Source organism: Ambystoma mexicanum, chromosome 2q (genome assembly GCF_040938575.1).
Source record: "Ambystoma mexicanum isolate Mex_15411 chromosome 2q, UKY_AmexF1_1, whole genome shotgun sequence".
In the NCBI taxonomy this organism is placed as follows: Eukaryota; Metazoa; Chordata; class Amphibia; order Caudata; family Ambystomatidae; genus Ambystoma; species Ambystoma mexicanum.
Genome location: NC_090924.1, coordinates 1,029,151,885 through 1,029,179,473, shown reverse-complemented (window position 1 = coordinate 1,029,179,473; position 27,589 = coordinate 1,029,151,885). Strand labels below are relative to the sequence as shown.

Sequence of the window (27,589 nt, the reverse complement as noted above, 5' to 3'; positions counted from 1 at the left end):
TGAAATATGAAGTTTGCATATTTACTAACTGGATGGTTAAAAAGAGTGTGGAACCCTTAAAAAAAAAACTGCAGTTTTTTAATGGGAATTAGGAATTGCAAATCACAGATGTAACTCTTGTTATTTTTAAACCTGACTGTACCATCAACTTTTCGTGAAAAGTTGTATCTCTTTAGTCCATTTCCCAAATTAAACTTCAATTGACTAGTAGTTGATAGAAAATCATTGTAATACAAGACAACGTTTGATTAATTAGACAATATTATTATATGGATATTTTCTGACAAGTGGGTAACAAACGTTTTTCAGCCCTGTAGCTTCGTGAATCCAATAATTAACTTCAAATTGCTACTTTTTAAAATACATAGTCCATACAAGAAATAATTATTGAAGGAATATATTATATGCCTATTTAAGTTTGGATCATAGAGTTTGTTTTAAATTGTCTATGTAATACTGGGATCCATGTGTAGCAAGGACAGCGCTGCCATCTAGGGGACATTTTCAGAAATACCCCATAAAGGGAAACTATTTCAGAGGGTTAGCAATTAGATTAAATCAGATTTTACCGAAATCTAAAATGCCTAATGATAGCCTATGTCTTTTGATACTGGAGAAAATCAAGTGTTTTGAGACAAATGCCTACACTGGATGAAAAGTGACAGTGTTATAATTAAAGTCAATTGTGTTGTCTAGATGGAAGCAAGCATAGAAGGAGTGTATTTAAAATTCCTAATATCTTTTAGTAAACAATTCATATAAAAATGAAATTGGAAATTAATGCTTACGCCTAAACCAGTAGAGAGATTCATACAGACAGGTAACATTCGTTTGACTGACCAATTGTATTTGAGCCTATAAAATTGTGGTGATCGCATTTGCCATAAATTGAAGACCAACTTGGTCCAAAGTGACTCTATTATTTTAAATACTTTATTGAATTTTGAGAAACACACTGTCTGGTTATTGCCTGGAATAACGGTTTACAATTATGTATCAGAGGACATGAGAGTAGGCATGTCCCCCTAGCTGAACCTCTAAATAAACCTAAATAAAATATTTCTACAATATGCAGAATGCTAAGGTCGATTTTAAAAAATAACAGTAATGTTAAGCAATTATCAGGGTTGGATACCAACTTTAACATGAAAAATGCCAATTGCTAGTCTAAAAAAAAGATATGCCTATAAAAACCCACTAGAAATTTGAGGCTTATACCATGTATAATGTCCTTGGCAGCAGCTACCACTGCAACCATTTTACTGCAGTTCTTGAAGAAGTGTGGGAACAAGAAAGAATTGATGCCAAAAAAAGAGACGGCCAATCTGGAGGCACTTTAGTCCCATGAGTGGGGTGGTCCAAAGTAGAGGGAAGTCATGTGGTGGCGGTTACTGGCTAGCACGGAGGGAGAGGGAGATGCAGTCACCCGACCCTGGGATGTGTAGAACCACTGGGGATACAGGAAAAGTGGCAGGTGCACAGAAAAGCAAGGGTTATTGTGAGTGTTCCTCCTGTTTTACTCTGGCATCCTAGTTTCGTTAGCAATTCAGGCTAAAGAATGAAGGCACCACTGTATCGATCCTCCTCTATTCAACTCTACAAGCCTCTCATAATCTCTGCTCTGCCTCCTCCATTACCCTTGTGGCACCTTGTCCTCCATGTGCTTCCTCTCGCTTCCGCTCTTTCGCTCTTATTGCTCTACTTACATGGGATTCTATTTCACCGGACATCCAAGAAACAGTCCAAACTGATGTGCTCAAAACCAAATAGAAAGCTTACCTCCTTGTCCTCAGTCACCCTCTTAACATACCTCTTTATCGCCTTCTAGCTAACACGTTCCCTCACCTCTAACATGCCTCTGTCCCAGACTTTCTCTGCCTCCATTCTAGAACTTCATCCATCATGGTCACATCCGTAACACACCTGGCTGTACTGCCTACCTGCACTTAAAAAAGTCTAATGTTGGTTGTCCTTAATCTATGTATGTGCAACCATGTATTGTCCCCTGATGACTGCCCCATTTACTCTCCTCCACAACCTGCTCAGAATGTCACTCGCACTCACCCCATTGTAAGAAGCTCACTGCTTCCTATCAAATCTGATTTCTTATCTATTTTACATTCTTTTGTGATCAAATGTCATGATTTATTCCAGATGGAGGTGGCTGTCACGGTTGCGACTAGGCCGTCATTGCTCACTCCATCACGTTCGGCGAGGTCCGCTTGCAGCGGTCTAGTTTATTTTTCCTCCAGACCGCTACGCGTGACCGCTGGGTGCATTTACTTCCTGTCTCCCTTGCGGCCGGTACGTTGCAATCGTTCTACAGCCGTTCGTGCTTTCGGTGAGAAGCTAGTTTTCCTTGTTTTCTCGCTTCGTACCAAAGCTCTCTTACCTTTTCTCTTGCTCTGGCTTCCTCCCGCTCCGTCTCCTTCAGCCTCCTCACCTCCTCTGCTCCACTTTCCTCTTTTCCCGGCGCCTCGCCGCAATTTACTTACCTGACATTTGTCCTCTTATCTTCCGTTTGCCTCTCTCTTATTTCTCCTGGGTATTTATACCTCTCCGGCTTTTTCTCCTGCATCCCTGCCGTACATTACTGCCTCGCCTTCTTCTCAACCTTGGGGCTGCAGCTCATTCCTGGATTTCCCTTAGCAGTCCTTGTTTACATCACAGCCTTGTCCTACGGCCAGCACCGCTTGAGCATCCAGGAGGTTTTTTCTGCCTACGGGCTGTTTCCTTCTACTCTGCCTGTGCCCGGGGATGGGGCCGTGGTGTGGTCCTTAAGTGATACATCACGGCTTCTACCCGTGTCAGGTCACAGACTACAAAAAAGGGGAAAGATTATCTGGCCCATCGCCACGGCATCGAAGTGACGGACTCTGATTCTGCAGGTGAAGAGAGTGGTGCATTGAGTGGGGAGGTTCCAACCCTATGTCAGAGGGTGCCTAGAGATCACCGAGGGATTTCAGGACATCAAAAGGGCAAAAAATGTTCTCTCTCAAGGCTATACCTGACAATATGAACCTTTTGCTGGCTGAAACCTGGAGCCGAGGTAATAAATATAGGAAACAGGGACACAGAATAGGGGACTATATGGGGGTAGATTGCAAAGAAATATTCTGGAAATGAGAAAAAGAAAAAGGAAGAAGAGAATAGAATAGCATAGGACAAGGGACATGAAAGAGGAGTAAAGCAGAAATAGGTGCATTGATGATGGTTTGGAATATAAATGGGGAGAGAGTGGAGTGCAAAAGCTGAAAGCATAAATGGACAGAGAATTAAAAAACAGAATGATCTACAAGGGAAAAGCAGGCATTCATTTAGGGGTGTTAAAGGATGTGGGAAGGGTGAGAAAGAAATGGTCCATGGAAGAAATACTGAAATAGATGCAGTTGAAGAGTGTCAAAGAAAAGGGCTAAGGAGAGGAAACGCTTCTTCATTAGTGATGTCGTTCCACTGCCACGTGTAATTCCCAAATACCAGAAGTAAGAGTACACATTTAATATTGGGTCACACCTGAACTCCCTTAACAACTTTCTATTAAGAAAGCTGGTCCTGAAATTGCAGATGAAAAAAATAAGAAAATCTGCATTGAACAATCTTAACTTTTATTAAAAAATTTGGGAGTGGAAGAAAAGTTGGATACGTGGGAAACAATACTATCAGTGAGTGTTACACTCCATACGATATACACGTTTGTAAAAAGTCAGAGATTTCTCTGCATACAGAATTTTTGGTCTAATAAATGGGGATTTATTGTTAATCTGATTTCATGAAAATGACTGAAATAAAGATTTCCACTTTGAAATGCTATGCAGCACACTGAGGAATACGTTGGTTTTAATTGAGGAACTCACTTTCAAATTTAACATCTCTCCTAATTTCTGAGTGACATGCGTCTCCTGACTCCTTATCTGGTCATATATAACTGTACTAAACACCTTATCGTCACTGTTTAATTTCATATCTTGTTGCTTGAGACCATTTTGTGAAAATTCCTTTCCACTGGCGTATGGGTCCTATGGGTCCAAATTAAGCTATTACGCTTCATGAACTGATGTCCCTAGTTATTGCAGAGCTCCTGCTGGTGACTACCCCCACTTTAAAGAAATGTTCTAAGAAAAAGAAAATGTTCCTAACGACATGCAAGTATTTTAATTGATGTATGTAAATATGTAACATTTGACACATTTTTAAATGTTATAAACATACATCAACAATATCAAATGAAATAAGTGTCACCAATAAATGATCAATACTTTTCAAATTACACAAATGGCCACCCCGTGTAAACCTTGCACCAAAAAACCAAATGCATGAAAATCTGTACAAATAAATGTGAATTCTTAAAAAACTAAATTGGGATATATAGTGTATAATTCCAACACTGGTAAGTATAGTAGAGATTCCTAGGATGCTGCCCGACATGTTTCAATACCCCATGTGATCAGTGGGATTTTCATCAGGAGCTGTAATGTTGAAAGTGCAGAGTGCCTGTAACAACAGAACATATGTACGTGTTTTTGAATTGATGGGGTAGGAGCTCTTATTTTGTTGAACTTAAAATATATATTTACATTGTTCAAAATATATAGTTATGTCTCCAGGAAAGACCACTTTAACAGTCTTACCTTGTGTGGCTACCTTTCAAAAATATATTGAACAATTCTTCTGGTGAGAAGTTAGGTTTCTGATAAACCACCTGCAGCCATCAATTCACAAATTGTTCATGACCTGTCTGAACCAATACGAAATTGAAATGTATGGTTACTAAGCTGTGATATCATGTAAGCGAAGTGCTCCCAGTCTGACAAATACTGCAGAACCCTAGATGTGCCCTGCAAGCATAATCAGAGAGCTGTGTATTAATATCAATGAATAATTCTGTTTTAATCTAAATGTAATCTTAAAACTCTAAAGTGCCTGTGCAACAAGTCTGCCTAGTAGCAGTGACAACTATTAAAGAAAAGCATAGCTGTAGGTACGCGTATAATTTGAGAATGTACGACGTTGGTTTTCAATTTCTTTGAGATGTGTATACATGCCGCAAGCATGTGTACTTCCAATAGACGCGTTGATGTCATGGGATCTCCCCGAAGTAGGTAAAGGCACCATAGATTCCAAGTCTTATTTCCTGCCAAAAAAGCCCCCAATCCCTAATCTTGACACAAACAATGACCCCAGGAATAAATGTAAAGAATTGGACGAGCTCACGATCATTCACACACAACCATTCCATGGTTTGTTCATTGATCAAAGTTCAGTCCGAGTGTTTTTACGGAGAAGTGCTCCTTGCTGGATCCAACCACCAAGAATTTCCCAGCTGTTCTAGGAGTGGGTGAATTTACCACTCTAACTCCAGCCCTAGCATATTTGGGGTCAACTGTTTTATGAAGTTCAACTGTTTTCATGTTAGTACTTTGGTACATTTATTCAATGCTTTCCGAGGAATTTTCTGTCCAGATGATTATATGTGGGGATTTTAGCATCCAGAACATGCTAAATGCTGTCATGTGCGAGTACTGTTAAACTATGCAGCAAGGTGCAATGTCTGGCTTCTCTTTCTTTCTGCTATCTTTTTATTTTTTTATTTTTTATTTTTGTGGTTACTACCTGACCTTTCTTTATGCTGGGCCTTTATTGCATTAAATTATTTCGAATGGTTTTTGGAAAGCAAAATAAATATTTGAAGCTGGCTATCTACTTTTTAGTTGACGAATCCCCTGTGATAGAGAAGATCCTGAGAGCCTTGTTCATCAGCTTTCTTATGGCGTGACTATGTGCTTCTTTTCATAATGAAGCAAGCAAACCACTTCATGAATTGGTAGACATTATCCTATTAAAAAAAGTATAATTTGCCTTTTTTCCACAGGTACTATCTCCCCAGCAAATTCTCCAAGTGCAACATTGAAGAGTACCATGAATATTTGAACAGCGGAGGAGGAGCCTGCCTTTTCAATAAGCCATCAAAGGTAATTAGCGAAGCAAACCTTACGTTGAGCTCCTACTTCCACTCTGAATGTAGAGGGCCTTTGTTTCCTCAGAATAACCTTTTCTTCCTCAATTGTTCTGCTGCCTTCCCTCATACATGAGCATGTGAGACTCAAACTAGGACACACGCAGGCAGATCACAGTGCACAGTAGAGCAAGGCTTAGCGATGAATGCACATCGGATAGGAAGATGGTCAATGTGTCATTCAGTGAAGTTCCAGAAGACCTCTTCATGTCAATGTCAGCCTGGCCAGTAGCATCAGAAATCGAGCGCCCTCTAGAGGAAGTCATCCCAAAATGCAGGCACTTTGTGAAAATACAGCTGGAAATGTTTTTGGAATAGTGGATGGACTGTTTAAGATCTGAAAGGAGGAACTTTGCCGTGCCACCGCCCCATCAACAAACATGAGGATGAGTCCTTTCCATGAGGTGCTCACATCCGGGATTAGCCCATTATTGGCCATAGTACCAAGAGGAGCCTGAAATAACGGGAGCTTGTCCGTTGAGGTAAGTATGCACAGCTTTAATGTCCATCGGTTGCACAAAACTCAGGGTACATGAAGGAGGCAGGAAAGGCAGGTGCACGAAGACAGGACGTACAATCAAAGACACCCGACCCTCCACACCCACGCAGCCTGCTCCCTTCAGTCAACTGACAACGGACACCCTTGGAACACAGGAGGGACCCACATTCCACACATCCCCAAAAGCTCTGACATCATCCAGAACCTCCACAGGCAAAGCACCTCACTCCAGAGTCCAAATTGCACAATAGTTCATGTGTTTTATACTTCTATCCTTTTTGTTTCAGGGTCTATAGACACATGTCCTGATAATACAAGATAACAAACGGCAATGCTTTACGTAAACGCGCATCCGCGGTGTCATGGGCACTGGACCATCAAGGCACGCTGTACCTTGGCAAGGTGGAAAGTCTTCTGGAAACTGGTGGCAGGGAAAACATTGCTAATTTCAAGCGCGGAATCGTCCACTTCTAATGTGACTCCAGATTGGTTCTTATTTTCATCTCGGCTATGCACACTTTTGAACCTGCAGAATCATTGGATGCATAATCAAAAACGCATTCAGTAAATATGTACACTCCCTTCACATTGTTGCTTCCTTATAAACACCTGAACGCTAGGGGCAATTTCTCAAAACCGAGTGCAGATAAAACATACGTAGAGAATGCACTTTTTAATTTGCACTAGTTTGAGAAATACGCAGGTCACCTATTGATTCTAAAAGGTGACCTGCCCATTTCAGAGGGGCTGTGCAGAAGCGCAACAGATGCTGACCCGCCACCTTAAATTCATTAGTGTTGGGAGCCCACTCCCGGGCACTAATTTATGACAGCCTCCCACATCCAAGTGGGTGCTGTGAGGTAATTTCACAGTGACAGGCTGCTAGCGGAAATGTCTGGCAGAACACACTTCTATCCCTCTTGAAGGGATAGAAATACAAGTGGGACAGCACCGGTGCATACCACTGCTGTTCCTCATTAGAAAAATATGCAAGAAAAGGTCAGGAATAATCCTATCGTGCATCGCACCTCTACTGCGCCTGTTCCAAGCAGGCGCAGACCAATGTGTTTGCTTTGTGTGCATTTCAAAGGGCGTCCTCTTTGTGAGTATGGCATGTGCTTCAAAATAAGCAGCAGCATGCCGTGATTTGCGCAAAAGAGCAAAGGGGAGAAAAGGACATTTCAATGTGCATACCTATGATCTTTGTGAATTCAACGTACCTTTCTTGGCGCAAATGACAAGGTGCGTTACTGCATCTCATGAGTCGCACAAAACAAGTTTTTTGAACTCTAACACCGCAATTATTTGCAGTATGCAAGAACCACAAGTATGGGCTCCGCTAATGCTTGTTTCTTACTAAATTAAGCAGTTTAAAGTTCCTGTTTAACTTTAAACTACCTTTACTTGTGTATGTAGTTTTCACCACACTTGGCTTACCTTTGCTTTTAAAATAAATTTTATATATATATATATATATATATATATATATATATATATATATATATATATATATATATATATCTTCCTTTAGTGTCTTTGGTAAAAAAAAAAAGTCTAAGCAACGAATGTTTCTTGCATAGCTCTGGGAGATTTTAATGTTACTCTTAGAGATGCTGTGTCAGGCTGCATCCTTCTGAAACCACCCATTAGACAGCCTTTCCAGGCTGCAGCTTTTATGTTTTCTTTGACCATTCTGGCTACTCACGTTGTGGGAAAGTCACTTATTCTTCAAAGAGAGAATTGTTACTTCAGAGTGCACCCAAGGGTATTGTGGGTCGCGAAGACGTCTACAAAGAGATAAGAAGTGTCCTCAGTCTATATAGACACTGTAGCACAGTCAATACTTAAACAGGAAAACAAACTTTTCCAAAGCCTAGATTTTGAAATGATGGGATGCAATGCTTAAATTCACATTATTGAAGTCTTCGACAAATAGAGTACAGGGATGTGCCGATAATTAAAATAGTAGATCGTGCTCTCTTGAAATGTTGTGGAAAGGGTCCTGCCATCTCAGTGGTTGCGTTCCGCTTCTATTCACCATTAATGCCCTCACCTGCTTTCAGTTCAGCATTTGCGTCAGTTTCACAGTCTCTCGGGCGGTCGGGGTCAGTCAGCTTGTGGGTCTGCGAGATGCTCATACAAACGTTGATTTCAATAGTAGATTGTTGAGCGTCTTAGCAGCCTCTAGGATGACAGACGCGTGAAGGAAGATTTCCTCTACCAACCACCTACTGACAGTACCCGACATCCATAGCCACACACCTACTTCCAATACATTTCCCATTTCAGTGATAGTTGCGCCATTCAGGCCTGCACTTTGCTCTGCGAGTTTGTGGGCCAAGAATTGTGCAAGCAAATGTAAAAGCTTATGTTGATGTGTTGGAGCTTCCTGGAAACCAGAACTCTCATTCACAAACACAGGTGAACTAAAGGCACTCATTGGTCGTTGGTGCAACATTTTACAGGTGTGTTCAGGCATATACTGGAGCATGGATCGGGCAGGCTGTAGCCACCTACACAAGCATTTGCTCCCAGATACACGTTTGTGCAGAGGGATGGCTCCTGACAGAGCTCTGCAAGGATGCCCAGGGCATGAACATGGTGCAGAGTGGGCAGGGGCTGGCCATGGTTGATTGGGAGCGGGAATAAAAAAAGTCACTAACATGACACATGGACATCTGAAGATCACTCAGACCAGACCTGGGCTCCCAGACACGCCAAAAAAACATGTTCATCAAGACCAGTGTTGGGTGATGAGGGCCATGGGCATAATGCCATCCCGAACTGAAATTAGCATGAAAGTCCAAAGACTTCCAGTTCCCATTAAGTTTGAATGAAAACATGTCTCCTCATCAGCCAAAGGCAGGATATTACGACTAACGCGGGGCCTCTTTTCTGCCGAGTCTTGGGTCACTTGCCAGTCGCAGGCGATTGTACCAGCGAAGAAGAAGGCGAATGAAAAACTAAATACGTCAAGTGGGGTGAAAATGAAAGTAAGGGCCACACCCTAGGTGCAAGAACACACACTGCAAACACACATGCACACCCACACACGTCGGCATAACTCTATATGTATGTTGGGGTAGGTCTGTGGTGAATTGTACATTGGAGAAATGTCCTGCAAAGGGTCACAAAATCAAAGTAGGCAGTATCTCAGGATGGGAAATAAATGATTACATGTGCAGTCAAGAAGTAGAGAGGGTGGTAGTCCATACATTTATCAGTCTCGGCAAAGCCAGATATTGTGGCTTTTGGTGTTGGAATGGGATAGGCATCAGCCTGGTACTGCCATAATGGTGCTACCTGGCCATAAGATAACAACATCTGTCAAATAGCTTAGGTACCTGTGCATATAATATCAGTGCCTGCCCAATGACTATTAAATACCTATAGACAAGCCACAACTGTTGTATTTGACAAGAGCTGTTTTAACAGAAATTAATTGCAAGGAACAGACGTGAGTACACACATATTGCTAATAAATCAAGTGGCTGAGGTCAAACTTGGCTAAGATAGTTTTATTAAACCTGAAGTTCATTTGCATCTGAAATTTAGGCGTTAACTCTCAGAATACTGCTTACAAATTACACTTGCAGGACATATACAGCACAACCCTTGATGTCAGTTCGTGTATAACAATTTCACAAAGATCCCAGCATGGTGTGTTTTGGACAGGAAAGGACAAGTAGTGCTGGGAATGGCCACCCGGATTAGCCCAGTCAGGGGCAGTCAATGGATAGGTAAAACACAAAAAAGGCCGCGAAAGAGCTATGGTGATGTACAGAAATCAATCAGCTGATAGATTTCCGGGAGGAAGGGTTCTCTTAATGTATGCCAGAAGTCATTGAAAAGTTTCATAAAAGGGCTGGGAGGTTAAAGCATATCTCTATCATTTAAATGAAGGCCCTTGAACACACATCATCTCTTGTTTTTCCATATCTAGTGGCAATCCTCATCTCGGGAGGATAGCTCAGGGTGAACGTGCTCGCCTTGGAAGCAAGACGACACAGAGCAACACAGGTTCGATCCCCGGGTCCGCGCTTAGAAACCTTTGGGTATTAAAGCGTGTTATAAATAACCTATCATATCATATCCTCATGGATGGGACATTGTCAAACTGTGGCCTAAATAAACAGGGTTAAACCGTAGATGAGGTAGAGGCCACTGGCTGGTGTAGAGGGGGGAGTGGCTGATTTTGCTTCGATGTATAGCTAAGGCCTGTGAGCAGTTAAAATAACTGCACTAGAGGTGTGGAAATGGGTTTACGTGAATGAGTGGTGGCCCCAAAGAACAAGTCACCCACCGTCTAATACTCATAAAAGACACTAAAAAAAGACCTGCCCTACACCATCTCCTGCGAGCCTGAAACGCATTGCCCACTACTCTTTCACCTTGGGTTCTGCTGCAGACACTGAAAGTACCAGCATTTGTACTTCCATGCTCCTCGCTGCACTTCTGTGTTACCGGGAAATGCTCAAAATACCAGCCCATGCTTTGGTCTGCCATCTCCTTACTGCTTCTGAAGCCGCTGAGAGCCCTATGTTTTACACCTGACCTCACCAAAGTAGCCCCTGGAATATACATTTTCATGTAGAGTATTGAGAACAGTGCCAAAAGCCGTGCCACCTCCATGCCTCATGAAAGTGGTCACCATACTCTTTCCCCTGTGCTTTTAAGCAGTAGAAACTGGTCACTAAGTGCCCATCATAGTTACTCTACATTCAAGATGTCTTAAGCTGCTATCGTCGACTTCACTAATATATTAATTTTAGCAATTTCCTACGACCGTAGCACCAAAAGGTTTGGTATGCAATTTGCCATTCACTGCCATGAAGAAAGACATCCTCTACTTTTCTCTGCTTGGTCTTTGCGTAATTTTTCCTTTTACCAGTCAGCATCCTGGCACACACGCCCCGTTAACAAGTTTGAGATTTTCTCTAGGACACCAAGATAAGCTTGCTATGCAGCTCTGCACATGGCTCTATTCTTTCCTTCCCATGGCACCTTTCTGATGTAATTTGGGTGAGTTTTATTTCTAAAAAATGGTTTGGAATTAATTGAATCCTGTTTCATGTTTATTAGGTAATTTATTATTATTTTTGTTTGGTGTTTTATTTACAAAAACTAACTTGCCAAATCGCTTCAAAGTGCTAGTTACAGTCAGGTAGATGCCAATTCAAATGTAGATAAATAACAATTGGAGGATAAGTGAAGTGTATCAACAAAAGATTTTGCAGAGAGCTGTTTTGAGGGGGTAGGACAGGTGGAGGTGAGCAGATGAGGTTGGTATCAGAGGGGCTAAGTCAGAAAGGTTGATCATGAGTAAGGAGTATGGGGTAAATATAGCCCCATTCTGCAGCTTGGAACAAGGATTATTTTAAATATGAAACTACACTGCAGAAGAGAATTCAAAGGCACACAGTAAGGAAACTGGTGTATATAGTAAAACTATTTGTAAATAAACTGTGAGAAGGATGATGGAAGCAAAATGTATCAGAAGCAGGCACCATTTTAACATCAACAGTTTCTGTTCATAAGAATTGGCCTCAGCCTGTCCTGAACACCCAAACTGTGACCTTACACCTGTTATCTGGAAATGTCCTTGAAGCTGCAGCAGTGCCTGGGAAGAAATGTATTGGGGTAAGGTGGTACCAACTGTGTAAACAAAGAGGCAGACATTAATGGAATGAACTCTGGAAAGTAGTTGGAATTAAAAATCTATTTGGGGAAAATGCAAGTGGAAATGCCCCAGGAGACTTCCACTTGATGCTAAGCGGTGGAGTTTGAGCCACCTGGTCTGGAAGATAAGAACACTTCTGCAGGCCTTTGACTTCGTAAGAATCGTAAGTGTTTTATACCAGGCCAAACCAGTAAAGAAGCAAATGTCTTGAATTACATGTGAAGTTTCTTGAAGAATAAGAAATGTGTAACTGAAGTAAAAGTATGCATGTGCCTTGAAATTACCATAGGTGCTGTGGGGAAGTCATAATTGTTGATTATCTCTGCAACCATCACTCACACAATAATGGTTCAAATATCATTAGAAAGCTTATGAGAGGGTCTATCCGTTTGGACAACTTTGATTCGACCATAGGAACTAAAGTTATAAGCTGAAATGTGATGATAGCTTCCTGGAAAATGTCACTAAGCAGATATTCAGGGAGATGATAGCTTGTTGAATTTGATATATGTATAGAACATCTGGTGTTGTTAACTATCATCTTTGTTGAATAAATTACAAAAATACACCATTTGAACCTACAACATTGTGCCAATTGACTATTTCGGAAACATATATTTTGCAACTCTTATTACTAGATTCCATATTTTGCCATGTTTTAGTTTGTAAGGACATAACTGAAGTGGTCAAAAATGAAATTTCAAAGGGGTGAAGTTATAACTCACAGGGATGTAATTAAAGGAACCAATCATTGCAATGGGGATGGACAATAGATATCCAACCAGAATAATTAGCAAATCAGCTGGCACATCCTAATTTAGATAATTTGGGGAGTGGTTAAAGATTCATAAGGATTTATTAGGAGACGCACAATGGGAAAGAGAGAGTGCTGTCAGATATCATCTCAGTGGGACTACTGAAAATTTCTGGGGAACCAACATTGCCTGCGAGGTTGATTAGACCAGGAGTAAGACTAGAATCTTGAGGGAACCTAGAGAGGCAAATAAAGGGAAATATTCTGAAAGTATCCATGGCTAAACCTCAAGAGGCCATTTAACCACGTCCCCGTGTTCCCCCTGAGTATCCAGAAGCCTTGATTACGTTTCCTGAGCACAAAACCCAGAGATATTCTATGTAAGTAACCTGTCCAACCAAACCAAGTCTTGTGGGACTCTGTTTGATTTAATATCTTCCCTTATTGATAGCATGGTCAAACCAAGTAGATCCTTAATATTTTTACTAAAACATATTTAATTAACTCCCATATAATCAAAGAATGTGGGGTGAGCTCAGGAAAGTTCAACACCTCTGATCTGTCTCCAACTGCTGATTAAAGGTATAGTCATTTAAAATAAGTGGGTGTCTCTTACCTTATTGTGGCCAACTCCAAAATTCCGAAATTCCAAACTGTTCACTATTCTCCAGACTCAAAGCAGAGGGGTGTTAAATGCAAACTGAATATCTGAATTTGTGCTGGGCAGAAAAGTGACTCCTGGGAGAACAGAGATTCTTCATTGCATAGTGGTGGAGAAAGGGTTCCGTATATATATAAAACGTGTTTTGTTCTTAAAAGTCTGTTGAGATCCAACACTGCTAGCATTGCCAAGTGTACAGGGAGATAATAAATAATGAGTGCTGCATGTGTGAAATTGCTTTTGCTAATGGAAAAGTGTTGCATGTGATTTAAATTAAACTTCATGTAAAGTGTATTGCCAAGTGTATGATCCAATATGGTTTCAAAGTGCTACATTTTATAAAGTAAACCCCATGCAAAGTATATTGTGAAGTTAAATTGTTCCATCATGTCCAAGGTGCTGCACAATTCTGTACATTAAGAGTATTTTGTGAGTGACAGAAGTATCTGAATTATTTTATTACCCCCCACACTTTTCCCACTTCCCCCATGCCTTGCACTTGGGTGATCTGAATGACACCTGGCCTAGTTTGATTGTTGTGTGTCCTCCCTTTGTTTCCCCTCCCTTGCCTCGTCACACCTTGAAACACTTGTGTATAGGCGCATAATAAATGCCATATCATATCATATCATACCTGTGTTTCTCTGTAACCAGGGTGGAAATAACCAAAGAATGAAAACTGTACATGCTGTAGTGTTAAAGAGTCTGTGATCTGTGTTCTCCTAAACCAACTGGTGTTTTCAATTTGTGTGAGATGTGAATTGTTAGGAAAGAAAAGCATTTGGACCACAGAGTGAGCTGGCATGTCTTGTGGTTTGTACAAATATACATTTTCCTTTTTATTAATCAATATATGTTCTTTATACACACTGGTCTGATTCTTGATTTATTTGTTGCACAGGGGTGAAGGCTCTGTGTGGTATGATATTGTTCATAGACAGGGCTATATTGAATTAAATGAACAGGTATATTGGTGTGGCACTTTTGATTGGGGGGCACACTCCCTGCATTAATTGTTGCCATATAAATATACCCCACAGGAGGGAGTCAGAAAAGAGACAAAAGGCGAAGAGCGTAGATGCTGTTAGGTACAGATATGTACAATCCAGCAATAGAGGGAAGGAAAAGAGGGTGGGGTAGAGGATTAAGTGCTAGAAGTGTAGGGTAATTGGGTTGGGTTGGGAAAGGGGGTATGAGTGTAAATATGTGTGGAGAGGGGATGGTGAGGGGGAGTGTGATGAGGGTGTTGAAGGTGGCGAAGGGGCACTTATTAGAGTTTCAGGGGGGCTGTGTCATTTTTGTAGCAAATTGTTGGCATATCATTGTTTTAGGTGTTTTTTTAAACTGGGGCTTTTCAGTTCCAGTGTTGGGTGTTTTGGGAGGGAATTCCACAGGGAGGAGGATATAGAGAGAAGGTCCTTTCTCTGTGACATTGTCTGTGGCATTTGTCGGTTTGTAGTTTGAGTTTAGAGGAGGAGCAGAAAGTGCCTGGAGTGTAGTTTTGTGAATTACTTTTTGTACGCAGTGTGGTTCATAGGCATGCAGTAGGGAGTGTGTAATGATGAGGTTCTGATTTGTATTTGGTGACTAATGGGTAGCCATTTGAGGGTTTTCAGGATTTCTTATATTTAGTCGCGTAGTTTTAATCCCTGTATGAGCATAGCGGCTTTGTTCTGTAATCTTTGGAGAGCACTGATGTTCAATTTAGGTAGTAGCAAGGCTCCGGTGATGCCAATCCTTTGGTTCAGTTTTTGGTATTGGAGGATTTATTTAAGGATGTGGATGAGTGAGTTGTCTTTTTTTCAGACTGATTAGGTTTGAGTGGTGAGTTTAAGTTCAAATATGATGCCTAGTTTCTTTGCTTCCTGTGCTATGGAGGGGTGAGTGGGGTAGGTGAACATTAAGTTGTATATGGGGGTTTTGTTATAAATTAGAATTTCATTTCTGCTTGGGTTGAGACGTAGGTTGTTGTAAGCCATCCCTTTTGTTATGGTGAGTAGAAAGCTTATAATAGTGTGGTTCATGTACGTTTCTGGGGTTAGGGCGAAGGCTAATTGGGTGTCACCAGTGTAACCTTGACTATCACCAATTATGTCAGTAAGGGGTTTGATCTATTTTTTGAACAGTCAGGGGGATAGGATGGAACCTTTTGGCAGTCCTATTGGTAGAGGTTGAAGGGTAGCTTGAAATGTGTTCATTTTATACAATGGTGGTTGTGGTGACCTGGAATGAGAAGTCCGACCAAGTGATGGCATGTTTGTTGCTACACACATTTATTAAACAGAAAATGCAATCCTACCTAACCCTAATAGTAGAAGTGGTGTCCCTACCGCAACAAAACTAAAACTTGTGCTGGTCAGTAAGTCTGTTGTGTCCAAAAGAAAAGGTACGATCCTAGTCAAAACTCCTATCCCTGTCACTTAAACTAAATACCTAAGCTAACAGGAGAGTTCTTATCCCCCAAACCCTGAGAATGACTCCCTTCTCCTGGGTAAATGTCTCTCAGAGTTCAGGCATCATAAAGTTCCAGCAGATATCATGGGGCTAGGAGAATGGACCCCTTCTCCTAGCTTCTGCCCAGTGTTCAACAGTTCTAAATTGAGTTACTTTAAATTTAGTTTCTTCATCAATTCTTTAAGTTCTATTAATGGATTTTGGATTATCTCCAGTTGAAAACTGTCCTTCAACTTGCCCCCACTGAGACGATGGAGAGACTCCCTGAGCTCCCCTTGAATCTTCAACATTTTGCAAATATTCTTCAAACTGGCCTCACCCGGATGAGAAAGAGGCTCCCTGAGTACTTCTTGACTCTTCACTACCACAGTCTTCTGGAACTGACCAGGGAGTTGCCTCATAAAATTACCTATTTGTCTTCTTGTTCCACTTTCTCAAGTTTACACGGCCGCCTTCTGGACTTATTACTATTCCTGTTACCTTCTCTCAGGGACCTCTTTGCCGTTTTTGCCAGGGGTCACAGGTTCTTTCTTTATCTTTCTTCTTCTGCTCTTCTTCAGCCCACTCGACTTTGTGGTCCGTTACCGTTGGCGGTCCGTGTGCAAGTTTTGGACCAGGTGGTCCACCAGTTACAGGTTGTGCAACCACCAAAGTTCCTTGTACTTCCCATACCATTGCATACGTGGCTCCATGATAGGCTAGTGTTAGCAGTCTCAGCTTAGTTCTTGGACAGCACGGCCTACCCACCGGAGATCACACCCCCACCACAATGGCTCTCAGCTTCAAGGTTGTGGACTCTCAGCCAACCAGTGAGATGCTTTCCTGGTGTCCTTTGGTTCGTTCTCATCACTCCACATGGTTCCTCTGATACAGCCTTTGATCCCAGGCTCTTTGGTAGCCTCCTAACTCGCTGACTTCTCCTTCCGGATGTTACTCCCCTTGTCCTTCTTTACTGTTTAGCTTAAGAAGCTGGCACTACCCCAGCATAACATCAGTTCGATTCATAACAGCTGACTGAACACTCTTCATGCTTGTCTGTAGCGTTCTTGGGTTCCTCTTTTTCCCAGTACTTACCAAAATGAAACTGCCTGACACATTACAGTAAGACATAGTCTTGGACTTTATCATAGGTAAGGAAGGGTTGGGTGTGTTGTTATCCTGTGGGGGTGGGAGATAAAGGGGCTGTGTCCCAGATTCACTTCCTTGTCCCCAGGAGGGGAATTCCTGCCCATGAGATCCTCCCCCATGTTACCACTCATAGGGGGACTATCGGTTAGCGGCCTCACCTCGCTAGCCTCATGGAAAGGGGCACCTCTTTGGGGAGAAGTGGTGTCATCTGGAGAATCGTCACATGGTGCAGTTGCTGAGGAATGATTTAATCAGTTTTAGAGATACGTTCTGGAGACCTATGGGTTTGTGGTTTACAGTGTCAAATGCCACTGAGAGATCTAGAAGTGTGAGGCATGTGGTAATGTTATTTTTCTAGGAAGAGTAGCATGTGTCCCCTGATGTAAAGAAGAGATGCTTCAGTATTTCTTCTTCATCAGAATCCAGATTGGTTGATGTGAATGAGATTATGGGATTCAGTTTGTTTGGTTAGTTGGGGGCAGGCTGCTTTTTTAATTATTGTATTCATGAAGGGTCTGTTCTACAATAAGACAGGAAAATAGACTAAGCCCGCACAAGTGAAGCCTGCATGTTAAGCCCGCACAACTGAAGGGTGCTTGCACATCACGGCTGTTTGGCTGCTCTTAATAGCGTGGAGAATTCTGCTTTCATTTCTGCTCTACGAACTGGAAGTACACACTGCGCCCTTAAGAGCCGTGGCTCCACCCCTTCAGTAAGAGGAAGCTCAAAACAGACTCTGCATGACCCTTGCAGCGTTAAGCCCGCACAAGTGAAGGGTGCTCGCACATCATGGCTGTTTGGCTGTTTGCTGGGAGCTGGATGCTCCTTTGTGGGGGCTGCACGGACATCCTTTAAAACTGAGATAAGAGTTATGAAAGTTTGCTCATCACATTCAAAGCAACCTCTCCTATACGTCTTGCCTAGGAACAAACAAAGCATCGCATTCAAGCAACATCTGTTCTATATTTCTGCAGTAACGGAAAGCTCCTTCCACGGTCTATACTGAGGCGGCCCCCAAGTCTTGTTCTTCGTCAGGCTTGCCATTCACCACAGCACCCGCAGACTGCAGGCCTCAAGCCTTTGATCTCGGTAGCACTGGTGAATACAGCCTCAGCAGAATCAAGTCCGTTGTGGACACATTGTATATGAACACTGTGAAGTTTTAGCCGAGGTTTCACCCGGATGGAATTTCGGCACCATTCTTGCAACAAAGAACTATTTCAGAGCTAGAAATTGCTGTTGTATTTAGGCAGCTTCTTGCTCGCTGCGCTTTGTGACCTGATCTTTGTGCTGCTTTAAAAACTGCTGACCTTCCCAAAGACCTTCATCTTCTTGACTCAATATAAATCGGGTAGTATATACCCTATGTTCTGACATGCCGGCGATGGGACGAGCCCAACAAATGGGGCTAAAGTGCAAGCATATAGAATTCCAAACTAACCAGCAAAATTCAGTGCATATTGCTTCTACTCCTGTGCCTCGGGTGATCAAATCCAAACAGTTGGGTAATGGCAAACCCATCCTGAATGCTGATATGCGATCTTTTTGCCAGGACACATCAACCAAGCAGCTCAGCCCTGAGGAAGGGGTCTCTGCCTTGCCTGTTGCTGGCTCTTTTGATACTGACATAGAAACAATTGCCCATGGAAAAAAAATTGCTCAGAACCCATTCAAATTATGGGTATTGACAACTCTTGTGTCGTCCCCCTTAAAAAGTTGTCCAATATATCTCTTTCTGACAATACGGTTCTACAAGGGGACCCTATTCGCCCAATTGGCGATCTTGACTCTAATGATGCGAATGATGCGAACTTACCACTTGCTCCCAAGGATATAGCAGTCATTGACCTTGAGTCAAATGAGTCAGACTCTTTTCTGCAGCAAAGCTCTGATAAACTGTCATGCTCACCAGAGCTTTTCCGAGATCTCACTCCTGTGGAATCCGACTTAGAAGCATCTTATATAGCACCTCCTCCTCGAAGTAGAGCCTTGGGAGTCAGCCATCAATAAGCAAACCCACAACCTCTCTTATTCAAATTACACTTAATGCCTTAAATTTAACAATAAATACACTGGTCAAACTATTTGAATCTCTGGAGACGAAAATCAATCTCCAAGCGTCACAGTTGGCCAACATTTTGGACTGGCAGAAAAAACATGAACTTGGTTGCAATATCACGCCAACTCTCGATACTTGATGTTCCAAATAACAAAGTTACTGTTACGAATGCACCATTGGCAAATGTTAAGGAGATGAAAGTTCCTATGAATTCTATTGCTGTACAGGTTGATTATATTACTTCACTTCCTGTTATTGAAAAGATGATCACAGTGGACACACACACTTCCGCATTGGCGAAGACAATTGCCCCTATAGAAGTACCAATCATAGCTGAGAAACAGGCTTTCACCATTTTTTCTGAAGACGGTGAAAACAACACAATGTCACGGTCTTTAAAATTGGGGAGAAATCCTGTTTGCAAAAAGAAATCAAAGAACATGAAAGCAATTAAAATCGTCACTAGCTCAGCTACTAAATAATTTATTAAAGATGTAAAACTTCCATAAAAAAAGGGTTTGACTTTAGCTGCAAGTGCGGTGGCTAAGAAATATGCATCTTTGAACTTGGTTTGCAATAACAGATCAATAATTGATACCCAACAAGTGATAGCATCCTATGCTCCATTGGATGACCTTGTGAAAGCTTCTGACAGCATGCAAGGGACGTCTTCGGATTCTTCAAATTCTGCCTCCGAAAGCAAACCCAATTCAAAGAATTACACCAATAACAGACAAGGACAATGCTGCCTTGGATGCGCGAAGAAAGGAACTACGAAAAGAAGTAGATGCCTATATGGCAGGGTTAAGACCTATACTACTTGATAATACTCCAAAATTGCCCAAACTTTCAGAATCTGCTAAAGCTGTAGAAAAGCTGGACACATTTCCAGCTCCCAAAAGTATGAATTCTGTACCAATCAATGCACAGGACATGTACTCTCAAACTATGAGAATTGATGATTTCAATGGCACATGTGGTCAAGTTGAGTTGGGTTTGCTCTCTGCTGGCATTTCAGCAACAGCAGTCTCTGGCAATAGTTCCAATGAATGCTATCACCCTACATCAAGCTCTGTGACAGGTTATGTCACAGGTATGGCCAGAGAGGTAGATGGCATACTGAAAGCATGAATGTTGCACAAACCTAAACAGGCGCCCATTGTGCAAAAACCCAAAGAGGTGGATAGGGAAAAGATCATCCCATCTAGTGGCTGTCCCTTCTCGATTCTTATTGGCTGCAGACAGGCCCCATTCACACAGTATGACTTAAATCACCAGAGTATAATAGAACTATTCTCTGATGTACCGGCCTTAGAACATATAGGGTCCTCGGATATTGACCAGGTTCAATTTCTTAATGATAAAACATTGACTCTGGTAAGATTATGGTTGAGATCAAAAGTTGTACTAAACACAATTTGGCAACCCAAACAACAGCTCTTTGAAATGGGATTTGTTGTACTCGCTGGCCCTGCTTTTGAATATAATATAAAGTCACATAAAAATCTCCCAACTGTCGCAGCCTGCTTAAGTGTGAACCTCAAATCTCCAACAAAACAAAGGCCACAAGATCAAAATGTATGTGGTTGTAATTGTGTCAAGAACAATAGTTAACTAGACATACCTGTAAACCAAAAGGTTATTTCATTGGCTTGCTGGAACACTTGTGGTTTTGTGCATTTGTTAAATAATACCAACAGTGGCATTGAGAGTTACGATATAGTGGTTCTTCAAGAAACATGGCTGCTCAATGTCCCTATTTGGGATAATTATGATGTATTGTTAATACCAGCCTCGAGAGGTCTGAAGGGACGACCAACTTTGGGCCTCTTGACAGGTGTTAAGACCAACTCAAATGTAACCCTCTCTTCCTGGGTATCGCCAAATGCGCATATTCAACTAACAAAGATTGTCGATCACCAGACTAGCTATGCAATAGTTAATTTGTACTGGAACCCTAGAGCGATTTCTGTTGAAGTATTCTTTAACGATCTAAATGATGTTTTTGATCAAATGGCATTTTCATCTGATGTGTCACACATTATAGTTGCTGGTGATTTGAATTTACATTGTCTAGATCCTGTCACTACCCAGAATCAGGCTTGAATGTTACAATGGTCACTTTTTACAAAATTACGTGGCTAACATATGGTCAATGGAGCATGGTTCAATGACATTCCACCCAAACATACGTGGAAAAGAGGGAAAGCAAAAGCAATCATTGATATGTAGATGCTAAATTATTTTCTAAATTAATTGAGTTCCAAGTAATACCTACTACACAAAGCGATCACAACATGCTTAGGCTGCTTTGGTGCGCAAGCGATGGCAAGTCTACCTTGCAACAATTGCAAGGAAAGGGAGAGATTCAAGTAAAAAATGCTGTAAATCGTATCAGATGGTCAGAACCCACCCTGGCACATCTTAACTCTGCATTAGACACAGTTCTTTGCCAATCCAAGTGCAACCTTAACGAAGGAGTTACTAACTATTATGATCTAATGTTATTGTTCCATAATCGCATCTTCTATCTCGCATAAGAAAAAGCCACTTCACAGTTTCAATCCTGAAATTCAGAGAAGAAAAGCATGTTCCAGTGCAAGTAAGAGACAAGCAATGCTGCTGCCACCAAACATAAGGGCGCGTGCTCTAGTTAAAATCAAAACCAATCACAACAATTGGATGAGAGCCCATAGGGCTCTCTTGTACCAACAAGATGGGGAGAGGATATTGGAATTGATACAAACAAAAAATATGGCTCGTACGTGGGAGACTCTAAACCAGGCTGGTGCAGCGTCCCAACTCAGTATCCAGGTAAATGGAGTATCTGAACTAGAGTGGGTGACACATTTCAAACAACTTTATGCGAAACCAAGTAGCCTAGTCTCGTTTTCAGAAGTTGAGGAGTCTCAATTCTTCAAACTAGATTTCAACAAAGATGACATTCTTAATTACATAAACAAGGTGAGCAAATCGAGAGCCCCGGGACCCAATGGTCTCTCTAATTTTACATTGAAACAGCATCCACAACATTGAGCTGACATCCTGTTTAAGATCTTTACTCTGTATATAAACATCACACAACAGCTACCCCCCTCTTGGAAGCACTCTAGTGTGATTCCTATCTATAAAAAAGGAGACCGCTCCAAACCCCAGAGCTACAGACCAATAGCTCTTCTTGATGCACCGGGGAAAATTTATAGTCGGATTGTGTTGAAACAACTCAATCAATGGACCTCAGATTCTCAAAACATAGATCCCTTTCAGGCGGGATTTGTGGCGGGTCTTGGTACTATTCCTAACATCATAGCGCTAAACATGGTCAGAGCAAAAGGGGAAGAGCAGAAACAGACAATTTATATGGCATTTGTAGATTACGCGTGGCCTTCGATTCAGTTGATCGACAGAAATTGTTTACCAAACTAAGTGACTATAAGTGTCCCTCTACACTCCTAACTTTAATAAAACTACTACATACCAATACCTCCATGCAGTTTCGTCTCACTCTGAAGGCCTGTTGTGCACAACTTTCCAAACACACCGTGGTCTACGGCTGGGATGCATTTTGGTGTCCACTTTGTTCAACCTATTTTTGAGAAATATTGGGTGGAGATTAGACGAGGCCCTAGCAGATGTGCCCAACCTTGGTTCACAAAAGTTGGCTTGGTTACTTTACACAGATGACCTGGTCTAGCTATCACAGACACCACGAGGATTGCAAAATCTACTAACTAAATTGAAGAATACACCAATGAAAACAATCTGCTGATTAACATCGAAAAAATGCAGATTGTAACATGTGGAGCAAAACCAGGGAACAAACCAAATACATTTTCATGGAAACTATACCAATCCAACTTAATGGTTGTAGAACAATACAAATATTTGGGAGTAATGTTTAGTGGTCACACCGTCAGCCCAACTTTTCTTACATCGATTGAATTGAAACTACAAAGTTTAATTTCACAAGCCAAGATTCTAGCACATAGATATGGTAAATTCTCCTATTCCCATATCATAATGTTTTACCAACAAAAGGTGGTTCCCACCATTCTTTATGGTGTAGAGGTAATGTTGCCTTGGAATCCAATAAAATGGGAGAGAATTGAGGCTCCCTTCTGGAGGGTCATCTTGAGATTACCTAATTGTGTGCCAATGGACATAATCAGGTTCAAACTTGGCCTAACATCCTTAGCTGTGCACGTGGCTTGGAAATTGTGTGCCTTTTTTAGGAAATGCATGATGGTTGTTGAATCTTGCACTACACTATCTAGAGGAGCCTGCTACATGTTGGCTTCAAAGGATAAATTCCCAATTGTTTGGCGTAACGCTGTATTAGATACTATTGCTTCCGCTGATTTATCAATTGATGATTTATTGGCTAACACCGACAAATTCAAGATGAAACTTCACAGATACGATTGGGTATGTACGCGAGAGAAATGTATCACCTATACCGATTTTAATGTACACATTTTTGGTTACAACAGACTGGGTCAGATGGCAAATTATTTAGTGCGCTGTTGTCATGCCTACCTCTCCGTCCTCTCCACCTGGCTCCGTTGTGAAAGCCAAAAGTTCCTGTTTTCCGGCTTCCTCAGCCTTGAGAACGGCTAGACCATTCTACACTCAATGGAAGTTATCTGGGAGGCGCTAATCGAAATGTATGGATCACATGACCAACGCAATGACGTTTACGTTCACGTGTGTCCTTCACAAGTCAGCTGACTCCATTTAACGAAGCGGAAGTCTTGCAACCGCGCTTCTGATCGTTTGTTACTCATTTCGCGTTCCGGAGCTTACTTCTGCTTTTCGCAGACGTTTTTCTACTACTTCCTAAGGTACGGTTGCCTTCTCGCGTTCTGACCATATCCCAGCAACTTCCAGCTTTTCTTGAGCTGCCTGTTTCCTCCGCGCTCGCACACGGTTCTTTACTCCTCGTTCAAACGGAGTCCCACCATTTACCCACGGCATCTTCCTGCTATTTCTATTGGAAGCCTGCCGCATTGCTGCTCCACACCGCAGCTTCCTATTGCTGTATAGAGACTTCGGCTGTCTACCCGGCAGCACCAACACCCTGCAGATTACGGCTCTGCCTCCATCTACCAAGATCCCGTACTCATTGAACTTCTACTGTATTAAGGACTTGTACTTCCTGGATCAAGATTCTCATACTCTCCTTCTACACGTGCACTGGACTCTGGACGCTTTCCTGTGTGTGCACCAACCCGTCTCTAGTGCGGCCCTCATTCCGCTCGGGTTAGATCCCTCACTACCATTTCCTTGACGTTGTTTCCTTGGATTCCTCGGACTTCTTGAGACTTCCTTGGCTACACACCCAGGTTTCCTTGGCTACACATGCAGGTTAGTGTGTTCAACATAGGTTCTTATTGTCCTTCATTTCAAATTATCATTCTAAATTCGTTCCTCTTTATCAACAGCCTGGTGAATCTTGGTCCACTCATGCCCTTCCCACTAATAGCTCTATCTGACTGTGGGTTTTACTAGTCAGAGAGTGACATTAGTTAGAAGGTTCTCTTTTGATACACTACGCCTTACCTCTTACATCTTCCGGTGGAAGAAGACTTTGAGTGTATCCTTTATTGCTACCAGTCTGTATCCTTTTACGAGAACCTTTGTATCATTCTCCTGTATCCATTGTGTTTCAGTTCTTAACAGCTGTCCATCTCCATAAATACAAAATTAGTATATGAGATTAAGAATGAATCTGTGGCCTACGAATGAAATACGTGTCAGGAGAGGTATAATTTCAAAGGGAATGATCTCCTGCCGTTTCTGTAAAGAACCTAGGCACACAGAGACGCTACAACACTTGGTGGTAGAATGTGTCTCACTGAAGACAGAGCGGGCCTTGTTTTTCAGTAACCTCTTGGTTTTAATTTGCAAATACACGAGTGATGACATATGGAAAGCTCTTTTTTCTACTAATAGAATGTCGGTTAAAATTGCTTTGGTACAGTTCCTTGACATGCTCCTTTCGCCAACATCTGTTTTAAATACATGTGACAATAATGCAATTTGTTAACCTCCTATTACATAGATGGTGTTTATTTTGCCTTATTTACTTATTTAGTCTAAGTTTTTATCTCAATGATTGTTTTAACAAAACAACACTGTTGTAATAGTCTATGTGAATGATGTAACGTATGATGAAATTGTATCAAATTTGATAAATTGTATGAAAATGTTTTTTATGTCATGAATTTTTGAAAGGTTGAATTCTTCTTTCAGCCAACCAAAAAAAATAGACTTTATCACAATTGGAGGGGAGTTAATCCCTCAATGTTGTCAACTTGTATTGTAGTATTTGAACAGTTTTGCTTAACAAAATCTCATGATCCCTTAGTCTTACTCCTGGAATCATTCTTAGTCACGACCGACGAGTTGGCTCTCCTTAAGACTTAAGAAGACCACCTAAATACTCAGCACCTTACTTCACGGGCAGTGGCAGAGCCAGGTATTGATGACGGGGGGGGGGGCACCGTGCTCCTCAGGGGGTAGCACAGTGGTCGTGTCGGAGAGGGGTCAGGTCACTAATATTTCCTTAATTTTTCCGGGTATAACTAGAAACTGTTGATAGAGAGGCATACATTTTTGTGCATTATTTCTGCATCTTGCAGCTCTAATTTGGTGTTTAATTATAAATTAAAACAATTATTATAATTTGTATGTTTCAGCATTATTTTTCTCCTTCACTGTCTGCAAATTGCTAATTGGAATGTTCAAGGCAGAACGGGTAGGGTTTTCCCATGATATATATCTCATTTTTAAAAGCTTACACTAAAAGCCACATGATCTATCAGTGAAACACCACACATTTGTTATGGAGGGAATGTCCGATTAAAATTTAATTTGGATTTGACAATGAAATCTAGAGATCTGAATGAGATCCATCAGCAAAAATAAACCGTGCTCGTGCTAACCAGACCAAACAATAGAATACCTTACAGACTGCAATGGAAAAAAATGTCTAAATTATTTTCCTAGATGGATGGAGCTGCGATTTGAATTGCATTAAGGCTTGGGATGAGATGGAGAGGTAGTGAGACACTAGTATTCCAGCAAGCTCAACTGACAGCATACTTTATAGACAAAATAGATATTCTTATACAGCAATAATAGGAAAATAGTGCAAATAAGCATTGGTTTGTCCCAAAAAAGAAATGTAATAAACACCTTTCAGAAAAGAGTCAGATACATGTTTTCCCTAGTGCAACCATTTTTTAAATAATTTTGATGGTGACAAAACTGGTTTTCTCCATTTGGTATTATCAAAGCATTTGCTCACTTTTTCGCACTGATCCAAAAACCCCAGCTCCAGGTCAGCTTTTAATAAACTTTAAAAAATAAGGGGCAGTGCATACCTTTTTTATTTTTGCGCTCAGTGTTAGCACAAATTATGCTTGCGCTCACATAGCATTATCATAAGCAGATTCCTATGCTAAAGCGGGTAAGATAGCTCACTGGATTGAGCGCTGGCTGCTGCGATCTGTATAAGATCGTCAGTCAGGTCACAGGTTCGGATCCCAACAGGGTCAACTCAGCCTTTTTTCTTTTCAGAGGTTGATAAATCAGTACCAACTTCGGTTGTGTGATATTGTATGTGAATATATTCCATGGAATGCGCTATATAAGTAGCAAATTATCGTTAAATAGGTAAAACACACATGAATGAGCACCGCAACATACTTTATAAGGCAATTCCGTTGCAGTTTGTGCCCCACTTCCTGGACTATTGTTTACATGACACAGGAATTGGGGAAAGTAAAATGTCACCCCTCCAACAGCTTCAGAGGTTCAAGATAAATATTCATCACAATTTAAGCCAAAAAAAAGGAGGACAGACTGTTGCAAAAACAATTATGTTCAGGATATAAAACATCCTCCCCCTTTATACTTTGCAATACAACGTGAGAACAGTCATGAAGTGAGGCTGGGACTACTCTGTGATGATGGTGGTATTAAGATACATTGCAGTCTACCTACACCATGTACATAAGGCACTTGATGAGGCTTGTTCATTGCACACTGGCAGCACTGTACAGTGTCTAAACATATACAGCGCTTTGAGAAGTCTTCGGCATTGTAATTGGACAACACCCTACGATGCCTAAAGCGTATCACAGAATGCTCTATAATAATTACCAGCACTGCTTTCAATGAGAAGCTTTACACTGACTTAGGCTTACTGTAACTTGCCTACGCGCCGCGATTTCTGTAACACTTCTGAACCATGAACAGTGGTGCCAGCAGGGGCACTTAGCGATAAGTGAAATGTCCACTCCCAGGAAAGTAACATAGTAGTAGGACTGAGAGTAAA

General features: G+C 41.5%; 1 protein-coding gene across 5 annotated transcripts in view; it reads left to right on the top strand.

Moving 5' to 3' along the window:
- The window catches only part of ADAM22 (ADAM metallopeptidase domain 22), a 1,877,697-nt gene that overhangs the window by 1,490,442 nt on the left and 359,666 nt on the right, over nt 1-27,589 (top strand). For all 5 annotated transcript variants that reach the window (XM_069648369.1, XM_069648368.1, XM_069648372.1 and 2 more), the window contains exon 15: nt 5,870-5,969. In XM_069648369.1, the coding sequence (XP_069504470.1) occupies nt 5,870-5,969 (100 nt within the window). The remainder of the gene's footprint in view (nt 1-5,869; nt 5,970-27,589) is intronic.